Here is a 14570-nt window from a genome sequence, read left to right on the forward strand (position 1 = left end):
TGCACTGACGAGGTGGCACCGATGTTCAGTGCCCTAATTATCAGTGTAAACAAAGCACTGATATCCTTGATGGGTAAAATGTGTCCTTTTCTCACACCAACACAACATGAGAGGAAAGGACTGCCAAGAACTGGAAAATCTTTTTACAGGTTATCAGCTGTGATTGGATACAGCTGTGTGCACATGGTACAGAGCTGCTGTGATTGGCCCTTTTCCATGATTTCTAATTTGGTGTGTCCAAAGGATATGGCAGTCACAGAGCGTGCCCGATGTGTGCACCAGGAGGAAGCAGGGTTCTTCGATGACATCTATGGACACCCTCCCAGAACCCGACGACCGCGTTGTACCCAACTTTTGGCTATAGCGTGATCAGGAAAAAGTTAGTGTATTTAATTTTGTTAATCTGCGTCTGAAAAAAAAAGTGCAAATACATTGTGACATAAAAAATTGCAACAGGTGGTTATAGGCAAGTCTGCGGTGCATACTAGCACATCATGGGGTTAACCTGCAGAGGACAATTTTCAGTTTACTAGGATTTATTTCAATTTTGTTACTGTGTTTAAAAGGCAAGTATAAAGAGTATTAAGGGCGGGGGTGCGGCGGTTGCCATCCAGTAGCATGGACTGCTCCACCTGGCATCCGTGCCCATGCCGCAATTGCATCCGCACACAGAGATGCTGCAACGTGGGTGCACACTGACCCAGGGGTGCTGCCACTTGTTCTGCCCCTTTGGGCGAGTCGGCCAGGTGGAGGGAGCATAAAAGGACAAACGGCGGGTTCCTCCGTCAGCTGACCAGAGAGATTTGAGGAGTGGAATCAAGAACGGGACATGCAGGAGGTAGGCAGCCTGCATCTGTACTGGCCAATATGCTGATCCTTAATCGGCAATGCAGACTTTTTACTATGATTACTATCTGTCCATTTCCTCTGCCCTTCAGGGTTGATCTATATCACTTGCTGCCTGCTGCTTCTATCCATCCAACAGGTGCCCAGGAGACATATATCCTTGGAAACACAACCAGTGAGTCTTTTTTGAATAATGTATATGGAGACACTTAGTCTGTTAAGATACATTCTGAGACAGAGAATATATATAGTAAAGGACTATATGGTCTTCATAGGCCCTGATGAAGCATACCAGGGGGAAACGTGTCGGCAAATGAGGACCTACTCATTAGTATTATTTTTTGTTCATCAACTACACGCAGCAAACTGCCAGATCTATATTCTGATATTTTAAATTAGATCTATACATTCTATCTGTTCTTTTAAAAGCATGTTAAACTTTTATAAAATGTGATTTTTATATAATTTTGGTGTATGCTTGTTTTCTGGCCTGAAGAGTTCAATATCCCTTCTTTCCCTTTTCTGTTGGGAGAAAAAAAAAAAAAACACAATAGTCATAGGGCAGGGGGTGGGGAAGCTAGAAATGGGCTTTAAAGTGGTTGTAAACCCTAAAAAAAAAAAATAAAACCCTGCAAAACAAAGGCATAATGAGCTAGTATGCATAGCATACTAGCTCATTATGATTTAACCGAGATTGAAGCCCATACAGTCATCCTCGTACCCCGCTCCGGCAGCTGACATCGCTACCGGAGTTACTTCTTTGTATCGCGGACTCCAGCGCTGCAATTGGCCGGATCCACGATGACCTCACTCACTTCAGCGCAGGAGCTGCCAGTAATGGCACAGTCTAACTGGAGCAACACCACATACTGCCATTGCTTCAGTGCGCATGTGCCGATGACGTCGGCACATGCAAATACAGCGGATATCTCCTAAAACATGCAGGTTTAGGAGATATCCAGTAGCTACAGGTAAGCTTAATTATAGGATTACCTGTAGCAAAAAGTAGTTGTAAAGGGTTTTACAAACACTTTAAGGCTTTGGATCACACTAACAGCCAAGTCACTAGCATTTTTCAATTGGAGTGTTCATCAATGGCAGCCTACAACTCTTCTCTAGAACAAGATTCCATTCATGTCAGTGGTACTCACCTCTCATTGGTTTCTACATCAAAACAAAACCTCTTATCAATGGAATCTGTCTTCCGTCTTATGCAAGACTTGAGGGTCAGCTCCTGGCTCACCTAAAAGGAAGAGGGGAAAGGGGACGCCTGTAGCAAACGGTAATTGGAAATCGGTGGGGTGAGAGCAACAATGAGGAGGGGGATGAGGGAATGACAAGAAGAAAGGTGAAAGGATAAATTGAGAAGAGAGGGAGTCTGACGAGAAGTTATAGAGTAGGTAGAGAGTAGCAGTTCGAAGATACGGGCAGTGAGCAATGTACAGCACTAGGGAGAGGACTGGCGATGGGGAAGAAGCCGTGTTCCTGTCTGGTGACAGATGGCGATGGGAAGATTATCACACAGGCTTTCCTTGCAGACAAACAGGATTAGAATATCTTTGGACAGAGACACAATTACACAAGCTTACATCATGCCATTGTGTACACACACCCCAACCTATTGTCTACCAAAAAATAAATTCCAATATACACTATATGGCTAAACATTTGTGAACACATGACCATCACACCTACACTATATGGACATATAAATAAGTACATTGGAAATCAACATTAGAGAACAATTTATGAACACTTGCTTTTTTTCTCAGAAATAATGTAATCTTCATTGCTTAATTATGATGGTATTTTTGTTGTGGTGAAACCATGCTAATAGAAAAAGGTTTTTCAAAATAACCAAAGCACTTCCAACAAAAGATTTTTTTTTGTAGAAAACACAATGATGAAAATGAGAGAACAGCAATGACTATAGCATGGAGAAAGACTACAACTTAAATTTCTGAAGGTTACAACGAACAATTAGTAGGACACGGGGGGGACTTTGACTTCAGCACATCTGCTTTGCACAGGACATCACTAGTCTCGCACAACTCTGGTGTGATTTTGTTCCAGTTTCTTGCAAAGTTCAATGACTGCAATGGGTTTCTTGATCATAATTTTGTCACCAAGGATTTTCCAAATGTTTTCTATTGGGTTTAGATCAGGCCATTTCATTATTTCAATGTTTTCAGCTTCAAGGAACTGCTTTACCCGTTTTGCTGTGTGACAGGGGGCATGTCCGTGCATGAAAATTGCTGGCTGATTGGGTGAACCGAGGGAAGGAACAACATGTTGTCCAATAAGGTTCTGATAAACATTTGCATTCACACTGCCATGTAGCTGTATACGAGGCGCAACTCCTGCTACAGAAAATATCCCCCAAACCATGACGCTTCCCCCTCCACCTTTCACCAACTTCTTTACATACTTTGGGTTCAGTCATTCCCCAGTTTGACAACGAACATAATTGGACTCAAATTAAACTTGCTTTCATCACTAAAGTGAACTTTGGACCAGTTGTCCTCTGTCTACACAACATGCTCCTCCGCAAAGGTTGTTAGAGCCTCTTGATTCTTTCTGAGAGGTTTTGTCACTACATAGTGGGATTTCAGTCCAAATTCTCTTACACAGCAAGACAATACGATGAGACAGATCCCTACTCTGTTCAGCGCTGAATCCTATTTCTGCCTTCATTGCCTTCCCTTGTCGGTCTGTTCCTCCATCATAAAACAGAAGTCCAACACCTGTGTAAACCCCAATGTTGGAGTCCACCATGAACAGAAGTCCAAAACTTGTGTAAGCTCCTCACTGGAGCTTATTCTAGATTAATGGCCTTCTCCGCTACCAATTTGACAGTGTTTGAGACTAGCGATTGGCTGATCAGACCTAACCACTGCATCCTGGGAGGAAGAGGAGAAGGTCACAAGTTTTCCCATATCAAGTAGTATTGGGTATTTCTAAGAAGGTTCTAAAAGACAGTACAGTAGCTTAGTGGTTAGCACTTCTGCCTCCCTTTGAATACCCAACAGGACATCACCTGCATGGAGTATTCTTGATCTATGTATTGCAATTTAGGCAAGGGCGAGCCATTGTTCTACACTTTGACAGCAATAAACAGGCCATACTCTTATCTGAAACCTGCTTCCAGGTTGGTTCCAACCACACCTCCCATCACAGCCTGTGTAAGCCCTATGAAAGCCCCTAAAACATGTTGGCTCTACCCATTACAAGTCAACAGTCAACTTCAATAAGCTCCTTAAATATAACCCAAGTGTGACAAACCTTTATACAGGGAAACTCCATAAAAGGGTGCGCTGTTTTATTGAAAGATATCACAGTGAAGGATAATGTTTCTGAGCCACGTGATTGCATGTGAATACCCCATACCCGATGAAGGTGTCCTGTGTGGCTCTGAAATGTCTATCCCTTACTGTGATGTTATTCAATAAAACATTGGACCCTTTGATGGAGTTTCCTGGGATGCTGGTGACATTTTTCTTGGAGCCATTTTCCTGCTGGTGGTCTCTATAGCAACCACCTACTCTTCAGCCACTTTCAGGAATGTGTGTTGTGACAGACCTAGCCAGGACAGAGGCTGTGTGAGGGGACTGAATGCCAGCTTATTGCCTTGCGATTATGGGCCATGGCATTTGAGGGAACAGTGCTCTTTGTGAGCTTTATGCCTGGGGACCCCGAGGTGTTACTTGGATTCAGGTCCATGTCTCCCCCCCCCCCCACCCCCCCCAAGACACACAGACTCTGGATATGTATATGCCATATTAGCAATAGACTGAATCACACTGTTGGGACACAAACTGTTAGATGCTAATGTCATCAACTCCAGCCACCTTTCTGTTGTGTAAATGAGTCTAGTCTGGCTTGTAAGAATATTTCACACAATGTTGTTGTGCTAATTAACCCTGTGTTGATGTTTATGGTAATATGGTAATGTGTACTGAGTCAACTAGTCCGGGTCAATGATTAGATAATTAGCTCATGCTAATTAGGTTAGGTTTTAGTCATCTTGCTGTATATATTTGTGGGAGATCCCAAATAAAAGGCTATTCCTGATGTACTCCAAGACTGGTGTTGTCTGGTTCTTGGGGGTTCCTATAGCCAGATCCATTGGCGTCATGTTCCAGGACTTAGGAAGCGGTATACTGATGGAAACACTCAAGCGGAGTGTGAGCGGATAGGATCCCCCACATGTGTGTTGGGAATATTGCTCTAAACCTTAATCCAGAGCACACCTCCACACCCATCCAAGAGTATTTTGTGGAGTGGCTTTTTTGTTGCCCATCTATACTACACTTTCATTGGTTACAAACGCCCTTGAAGAACCATGCTCAACTCAAATCACTTCCATCAATACCAAACCATACACCAGTCCAGCGCTCTCAAACACACACACAGACTAGAAAGGAATGATGGTTTCAGATGTCCCTGTCCTTTCTCAAATCCATAGGCATGCTCAAGAAAAATCATTGCATTATTAAATAACATGTACAAAGTAACCAATGGGTCATGGGTTCAAATCCCAACTACGACACTACTAGCATGGAGACATGCTAGTAGGTTAATTGGCACCTTTCTAAACTGGCCCCAGTACAGTGCTTCTGGAAAGTATTCACAGCACTTCAGTTTTTCCACATTGTTATTTTACAGCCTTATTCCAAAATGGATTCAATTCATTTTCCTCAAAATTCTACAAACAATACCCCATAATGACAACATGAAAGAAGTTTGTTAGAAATCTTTGTAAAATTATTAAAAATTAAAAATAATCACATTAGAGCTCAGGTGCATTCCGTTTCCACTGATCATTCTTGAGATGTTTCTACAATTTGGAGTCCACCTGTGATAAATTCAGTTGATTGGACATGATTTGGAAAGGCACACACCTGTCTAAGGTCCCACAGTTAACAGTGCATGTCAGAGCACAAATCAAGCCATGAAGTCAAAAAATGTGTCTGTAGACCTCCGAGACAGGATTGCATCATGGCACAGATCTGGAGAAGGGTACAGAACATTGAAGGTCCCAATGAGCACAGTGGCTTTAATCATCTGTAAATGGAAGAAGGTTGGAAACACCAGGACTCTTCCTACAGTGGGCCACCCAAACTGAGGGATCGGGGGAGAAAGGCCTTAGTCAGGAAGGTGAACAAGAATCTGATGGGGACTAACAGAGCTCCAGCGTTTCTCCATGGAGAGAGGAGAACCTTCCAAAAGAACTGTGCAGCTGTACATCTGTGCAGCACTCCACCAATCAGGCCGGTATGGTAGAGTGGCCAGGCGGAAGCCACTCCGTAAAAGGCATATGACAGCCTTCCTGGAGTTTGCCAAGCGGCACCTGAAGGACTCAGACCATGAGAAACAAAGTTCTCTAGTCTGATGAAGCAAAGGTTGCTCATCACCTAGCCAATACCATCCCTACAATGAAGTATGGTGGTGGCAACATCATGCTGTGAGGATGTTATTCAGCAGCACAAACTGGGAGACTAGTTGGATCAAGGGAAAGATGAATGCAGCAATTTAGAGAGACATTCTTGATGAAAACCTGCTCCAGAGCACTCTAAACCTCAGACTAGGGTGAAGGTTCCTCTTTCAACAGGACAACGACCCTAAGAACACAGCCAAGATAACAAAGGAGTGGCTATGGTACAACTGAACGTCCTTGAGTAGCCCAGCCAGGGCCCAGACTTGAACTTGATTGAACAACTCTGGAGAGATCTGAAAATGGTTGTGCACCGACACTCCCCATCCAACCTGATGGAGCTTGAGAGGTCCAGCAAAGAAGAATGGGAAAAAACTGCACAAAAATAGGTGTGCCAAGCTTGTAACATACTCAAAAAGACTTGAGGCTGTAATTTGTGACAAAGGTGCTTCAGCAAAGTATTAAGCAAAGGCTGTGAATACTTATGTACATGGGATTTTTTTCGTTTTTTATTTTTAATAAATTTGCAAAGATTTCAAACAAACTTTTCACGTTGTCTTTATGGAATATCGTTTGTAGACTGCTGAGGAAAATAATGAAATTGATCAATTTTGGAATAAGGCTGTAACATAACAAAATGTGGAATAAGTGAAGCACTGTGAATACTTTCCGGATGCACTGTATGCGTATGTACTGTATATGAGATAGGAACATAAGACCAAGTTCCTTCTGGGCAGCAACTAAAGTGAATGTACTGTATGTGATGTGCTGAGCAAATTGTCGACAGTATACAAATGTAATAAATATGCAGGGCAAACAAGGGGGTAAGGGAGATTGCTTAAGGCATTAGCAGAAAGAGTGGAAATTAGAGAATTCTCTTGAAATACACTAACAAAACACATTCCTGTTATTCAGACAATTTTTTGGAACATTTTACTCAACAATATTCATAAAAAGCATCAATTGTCTAATCATACCTGTCGAGATCCTGGCTTCTGCTCTACAGGAATTAAGTTTAAACTCTTCCCTTCCTTCTCGTACTTGCAGTAATACTTCACCCACGTCAGGCCGAGGGCCCCTGGAAGCCATAAAAGAGATATTCAGATCATGTAAAGATTTCAGTGATTCCTTACAGTCTAATAAGCAAATGTTGCTCTGACGCTGGTTGGTGACTGTATGGTTTAGCAATGGAGTTCACAGGAATGTATGCAGACTACACTATATGGCCAAAATTTAGACACCTAATCATCACACCTATGTGGCCAAAAGTATGTGGACCCCTGTCCAAATGACTGAGCTCAGGTGTCTGCAGTGAAGGGTACTGTTTATGCTACAGCATATGACGACCGTTTAGACAATTGTACGCTTCCAAACTTGGTAACAATTTTGAGACAGCCCTTTTTCGGCATGACTGTGCACAGGGGCACAGTCATGCTGAAAAAGGGCTGTCCCCAAACCAGCTTCCTAAATGGAATTGCTTGACCAGCTTGGTGTAGAGGAACTTGAGTGTCCTGCAAAGAGCCCTGACCTTAACCCTACTGAACACCTTTGGTATCAAGTCTTCTCATCCAACATCTGTACCTGACATCAACCCTACTGAACACCATAGGGATCAGTTCTTCTCATCCATCAGTACTTGACCTCAAGCCTACTGAACACCTTAGGGGATCAGGTCTTCTCATCTAACATCAGTACCTGATCTGGACCCAACTGAACACCTTTGGGATTAGGTCTTCTCATCTATCAGTACCTGACCTCAACCCTATGGAACACCTTTGGGATCAGGTCTATTCTTATTCAACATAAGGCGGCACAGTGGTGTAGTGGGTAGCACTCTCACCTAGCAGTAAAAAGGGTCGCTGGTTCTAATCCCAACCACGACACTGCCTGCCTGGAGTTTGCATGTTCTCCCTGTGCTTGCGTGGGTTTCCTCCGGTTACTCCGGTTTCCCCCCCACTCCAAAAGACATGCAGGTAGGTTAATTGGCTTCTGTCCAAAATTGGCCCTAGTATAAGAATGGGGACCTTGAATTGTGGGCTCCTTGAGGGTAGGGACTGATGTGAGTGTGCAATGTACAGGAATAGGGACAATTGTAGACACTCACTCAGGTTGAACTGGATGGACTAGTGTCTTTATTCAACCTAACTATAAGTACCTGACCTCACAAATGGGCACGAATTCCCATAGACACCCTTTAAATCTTGTGGAAAACCTTCTCAGAAGAGTTGAGGCTCCTCTAGCCGCAAATGGGAGGCCAATTCCATATTAACGTTCATTGTTTCGGAATGGGATGTGCAACAAGCTAAAGGCATGTTGGTCAGGTGTCCACCAACTTTTGGCCACATTCCGTAAAACTAGCACGTTGAATGTGATGGAGCATATCATAGCATAAATAATCATGGAAGACAATGCTTGAACCTGTGGAGGAGTGCATGGTGGAATATATAATCAAAAATGTATTTAAACCTGTGCAAAGTGACATAATATCCCTCCCTCAGTTGGCAAATTGAGAAAAAAAAAGCACAAACAAAAGGCATTATGGCAACTGACATCAATTCAGCAAAAGTGATATATATATATAATTTTAGCATCTGAACAGTGGCATGACTGGGCTACAGTACGTGCTTGAGACTGTCAAATACCCTTCTCTGAAATATCGCTTGTACATTGTGTTCATCTATATTCTCTACATTCTCATTCATGGACTTTGAACAAACATGCAGTTCAAGAACAACAAAAAATTGATATTCCTCACGCGCATAAAGTATATGTTTTAAAACAGGCTCTCACTGACCTCTGTATCTGCCTGTACTGCTTTAGTGTAGCTTTAACTGCTGCCCCCACCTCCCAGCAGTGACTCAGCAATTAAGCCCCCTTTCTTGTTTGCTCAACAAAACTTTTCCTGCTCCCTCCTTCCTAGCAATTACAAAATAGCACCATGCCTGTCTCTCCTCCCAGCAGTAACTCACCTCCCTCTTCCCAGCAATCACTCAGCAGCTCAGCTCCCCCATCCCAGCAATCACTCAGCAGCTCAGCTCCCTCTTCTCAGCAATCACTCAGCAGCTCAGCTTCCCCATCCCAGCAATCACTCAGCAGCCCAGCTCCCTCTTCTCAGCAATCACTCAGCAGCTCAGCTCCCCCATCCCAGAAATCACTCAGCAGCTCAGCTCCCTCTTACCAGAAATCACTCAGCAGCTCAGCTCCCTCTTCCCAGCAATCACTCAGCAAATCAGCTCCCTCTTCCCAGCAATCACTCAGCAAATCAGCTCCCTCTTACCAGCAATCACTCAGCAGATCAGCTCCCTCTTACCAGCAATCACTCAGCAGATCAGCTCCCTCTTACCAGCAATCACTCAGCAGATCAGCTCCCTCTTACCAGCAATCACTCAGCAGATCAGCTCCCTCTTACCAGCAATCACTCAGCAGATCAGCTCCCTCTTTCCACCAATCACTCAGTAGATCAGCTCCCTCTTCCCAGCAGTCACTCAACAGCTCAGCTTCCTTTGGTCGCCGTTTAAACAGTGACTAGCAGCACATCTTCCCTGTCTCCCTCCTCTCAGCAGTAACTCAGCAGCTCAGCTCCCCTTCCAGCAATCACTCAACATTTAAACTCACCCTGCTCCCCCATCACAGATTCCTCGACTCTCCAGCCTTCCAATCTCTATTAGAAACACAGAGCAGGAGCTCTAGGAGGGAGGAAAGCAGAGTACTAATACTCTAAATCAGGGGTCTCCAAACCCCGGCCCGCTTCTGTTATCCCCAGCACGTAGCTCACGCAGACACCGCCGACACTACAGACAAAGCACTGTTAGTCTGCTTCCTTGTCTAAACCCCCACTGTTCTTGGCAGCAAGCCCTGGCAAACAGCAAAGAAACCCGCTCCTCCCACCCCCTCTGCCACGGCGTGCTGTTGATTGGTTTCTAGGACCGCTGGTGTTACAGCAACCAATGACGTCATCGTACAGCGGCTCCCAACTGCTGTTTATATTAGTGATCAGTCAACATTCAAACTGCTTGTGTAGCAGTGTGAGGGAGCCGGGTGGTGCAGGGCACCTGTACTGTGCTGTTATTGTGACAGTAATGTAAGAGGCCGCAGATATGGGGAAGGCTCTGATGGGCACACAGGTGGGCAGGGAGGCTCTGATAGGCACACAGGTGGGCGGGGAGGCTCTGATGGAAACAGATAAGTGGGGAGGGACATTCATTTATAAGGAACTGATTTTTTCGGACCATGAATGTGTAAAATTTGCAATGAGGCCCTCCTACTCAAAATTCTGAAGACCACTGCTTTAAATGACTTCACTGCTTCACTTCACTGCTTCTCTTGATCTTGGAGGATGAATTGTCGCAAAAACCTGCAGCTACACAGGTCAGTGAAGGAATGATTAGAGTATATATAGACATGAATTTCCATAGCCTGGCCACAAGTTCATGTTAAACTGCATTTTGCAAGAAATGTGATGCGTGCCAAAACACCCCCCCCCCCCCCCCACCCGACAGCTGAAAATGCACATTACTTTTTTCTTGGGAATACAAATATCCTTCGATTGTGCTCTGGCCTTTCAGCTTGCAAACTATAGGAGCATCAGTCATCCTCTTCTTCAAATCTTCCATTTCTTCTCGGGTACTACTGAAGTGGTTACGTGTCTGTGGAAAAAGACAAGGATTGAGAAGGCTAGCATAGCGTGGTGATTCATTTCGTCTAGGTCCATGTACATCTTGTGAGTCAGGTTGAATGGAAAAACCTTATCAAAACTCAAAGACCTCTTTTACACCAGACATTACTGCAGATGACAGTGTGACCTAAGCCTTAGTGCAGGGGTAGGCAACCTGGGGCCCTCCAGCTGTTGTGGAACTACAGTTCCCATGAAGCATTGCAAGGCTGACAGTTACAATTAGTCACAGAGGCATGATGGGACTTGTAGTTCTGCAACAGCTGGAGGGCTCCAGGATGCCCACCCCTGCCTTAGTGCAACCCAGACAAAGATGCAGTACCAGTGCTAGAATGTCATTACTGCAGCACAGTAGTAATCTGCAATTCCTGTGTTTTTTAGAAGCGCAAGGGGATATCGCAGCTTATAGTGATGAGGGAGGGGTTTGTAAATGTAAAAAGCTACTTTTGTTTTCTAAAGAATTATTTAGAACCTATATATATATATATATAATACACACATATATATTTCTTTTTTTAGCAGAGGCCTTATAGAATAAAATGGGAAATTGCAATTTTTTTATGCTACAAGGTATTAGCGCGGCAGTTTTCCAAACATAATTTTTTGGGGAAAAAATACACTTTAAAGAGGGATTCCACCAAAAAAAAAAAATATTAAAAGCCAGCAGCTATAAATACTACAGCTGCTGACTTTTAATAAATGGACACTCACCTGTCCCGGGTTCCAGCGATGCCGGCAGCCGAGGCCGATCGATCGCTCGGCTCTCGGCTGCTGTAGTCACCATTCTAGGTGAGGGAATCAGGAAGTGAAGCGAATCGGCTTCACTTCCCAGTTCCCTACTGCGCATGCGCGAGCCGCGCCGCGCAATAGGAAATCTCCGCGCTGTCACTGGGACCCGTGTGTGTCCCAGCAGACAGCGCAGCAGGGCAGGAAATGGCGTAGACTCCCACGGGAGTCTATGCCCAGAAGTGGGTGAAAATACCTGTCTTTGACAGGTATCTCCACCCTCCTCCCCCCTGAAAGGTGTCAATTGTGACACCGGAGGGGGGGATGGATCCGATCAGCGGAGGTTCCACTTTAGGGTGGAATCCCGCTTTAATGAATTTTATTGCACACAAACACAAAATACCCAATTTTTTTGTAAAATATAAAAGATGATGTTACACCGAAAAAAAACATACCTAACATGTCATGCTTTAAAATTGCATCTGCCCTTGGAATGGCGCCAAACTACAGTACTTAAAATTCTCAATAGGCAACACTCTGAATGCCTTTACACGATATCAGTTTAGAGCTGCACAGGAGGTCTGGTGCTAGAATTATTGCTCTCGCTCCGTTTGAGAAAATACCTCACGTGTGGTGTGATCACCATTTATATACACATGTGGGACTTGCGCATGTGTTCGTATTTGTGCGAAAGCATGGGGTGATCTGAATGCATATAATTTTATCTAAAACTTTTTGTACACCATCTATCTTTTTTTTATTAACTTTATTGCGTTCCCCAAGACAACGTCAGATTGTGACGAAACGCTCGTTGGGAGAATTGGCGTGCTGAGGTCATCGCGTTGTAACATAGTGGATGGGTTTTTTGCAAGCTGGCCGTTTCCTTGATGTTTTTATCCTGCATTTTTGTAAGTGCAACCTTTTCGTTTTTAATAAACTTTGTATGGTGCGATTCACACTATGGTGAGTTTGCATTTTGGGTAACGCTTGACCTACATCCTTGATTGACGATTGAGTTGCCCTGATCGCCTGCTGTGCAGTCCAAGTTCCTTTCCACCCAAATCCTGTGAGCTGCCCTCTCAATATCCTTCTGGACAGAGGCCCTGGCTGGGTTTATAGCCGCAGGCTCATGAGAGCTTGCCTTCTGGTAACCACACACTTTATGCGGTGGAGGTTCACTTTTCTTTGGTGGTGTATATTGCAAGATTATACACTGGTGATTATACACTGGTGCATATGTTCTATGGACTGAATTTGTACAACACATAAGTTGCTCCTGTGTTGGAAGTTTTCTGAGATTTACACACATTCACTGTGGTACATGGACTAAATAAAAAATAAAAAAAAATTGATCTATTTTGTTTTTAGCGTAACTTTATTCAACTTTAACTTTATTGTTATCACAAGGGATGGACATCTGGAGAGCTTGGGGTCTAATAGACCCCATGCTTAGGTCATCTGCCTGCCAATGGGCAGGTAAACAAAGAGCAGATACTGGAAGTAACGAAATCCTCATCGCTTCTAGGGTCACAGAGGAAGAACACTAGCTCCTCTCTCTGTGTAGTGCCGCCTTCCCCATCGTTCTCGCTTCTGGGCTCAGCAATAGGAAAGCAAAGCCCCCAAAAGCTGGTGGCGGGAGGGGGGCCCCCTTTCACCATCCGTAAAAGTGATTGGGTGGCTGATCATTTCTGCTATACAGGGAATAGCCGGCTGCAAATTTTGATACCGGGATGATGCCTGCAGCTGCAAACCTCATCCTGGTATAACCACTACAAATAGAGGACATCCATGAACATCGTAGTGGGCAAGTGGTTAACCCACAAATACACGTGTGGGAGCATTGTCATTCTAGGACAGGGTGTGTGTTACTTGCAGGATCACCAGGTGAACATAAGGGCGGGTTCTTACCTAAATTGCATAGGCATGTGGTCTGCGTTCCTGTGTGATTCCTGCTCATTTTCATGCAGTGTGATTTTGTAGTCTATTCATTTGAATGGGCTGCAAAGCGCACCAGAACACAGTGGGCTCGGTTATACATGCTTCAAAAATGTGACCTTAGGCATGCTTTTATTTTAAAGCCCTCTGAATTCCAATTAAAGCACCCCTCGCTAAATAAAAAGATTACTCTACAGTCCTGTTCACATGTTGTGTTTGTTTTGCTTCAAAAATTATACCCCATGTCGCTTTCTTGGTGCTTCAAAGCATCTCCCATACCTCCATAGAAGTCTATGGCACAGCACCTGCAGCATTTGATGGGCATTTATTCAGGAGATAGCTTTGATTTGTATTGGAGGTAAGACATCCCAGGATGCACTGGAAAACCAGCAAGCGAACCAGAAAGATATCAGACACTTTCAGTTCATATGTATATATTCTGGGAGTTTCTGGTGCAGGGGTCATAGCTGATGTGCAGCGTGGAAAAGCAGGAAGGTGAGCGGGGGTCTAATCTGGAGCAGAGCACCTAGCAGATGGCTCATGTAGTGTGCAACTAGAGAACGTTCTAGCGAGAGATGAGTGGGGACCGGAGAGAGAGAGGACTGAACAGAGGACCTGCAGAGCTGGCAGATTGGAGGAACTAGCAGCTGTCGCACATGGGGCACAGCATGAGAGCAATATAGCAGGAGGTGAATGGGACCAGAGAGAGAGAAGGATCAGGAAACCAGAGAATAAGCAAAGCTAGTTACTACTGAGCTGGGGTTACTACTGAGTGGGGAATCAGCGGAGCTGGGGTTACTACTGAGTGGGGAATCAGCGGAGCTGGGGTTATTACTGAATGGAGAATCAGCAGAGCTGGGGTTACTACTGAGTGGGGGATCAGGGAGCTGGGGTTACTACTGAGCGGGGGATCGGGGAGCTGGGGTTACTGAGTGTGGGATCGGCGGAGCTGTGTGC

The 14570-nt window shown here is 44.5% G+C and overlaps 1 protein-coding gene across 2 annotated transcripts in view; it reads right to left on the reverse strand.

The window, feature by feature from the left end:
* Window positions 1-14570, reverse strand: part of OPHN1 (oligophrenin 1) — a 201576-nt gene that overhangs the window by 105178 nt on the left and 81828 nt on the right. Inside the window, exons 9-12 of one of the 2 annotated variants that reach the window (XM_077479367.1) lie at window positions 10797-10926; window positions 8747-8773; window positions 7258-7358; window positions 1998-2089 (exon numbers count right to left, since the gene is read on the reverse strand). In XM_077479367.1, coding sequence (XP_077335493.1) covers window positions 1998-2089; window positions 7258-7358; window positions 8747-8773; window positions 10797-10926 — 350 coding nt within the window. The remainder of the gene's footprint in view (window positions 1-1997; window positions 2090-7257; window positions 7359-8746; window positions 8774-10796; window positions 10927-14570) is intronic. The other variant, XM_077479375.1, reaches the window with a different exon arrangement.

This window comes from Lithobates pipiens, unplaced genomic scaffold, assembly GCF_037356315.1.
Source record: "Lithobates pipiens isolate NorthernLeopardFrog02 unplaced genomic scaffold, aLitPip1_a1.2 Scaffold_1, whole genome shotgun sequence".
NCBI classification, from domain to species: domain Eukaryota; kingdom Metazoa; phylum Chordata; class Amphibia; order Anura; family Ranidae; genus Lithobates; species Lithobates pipiens.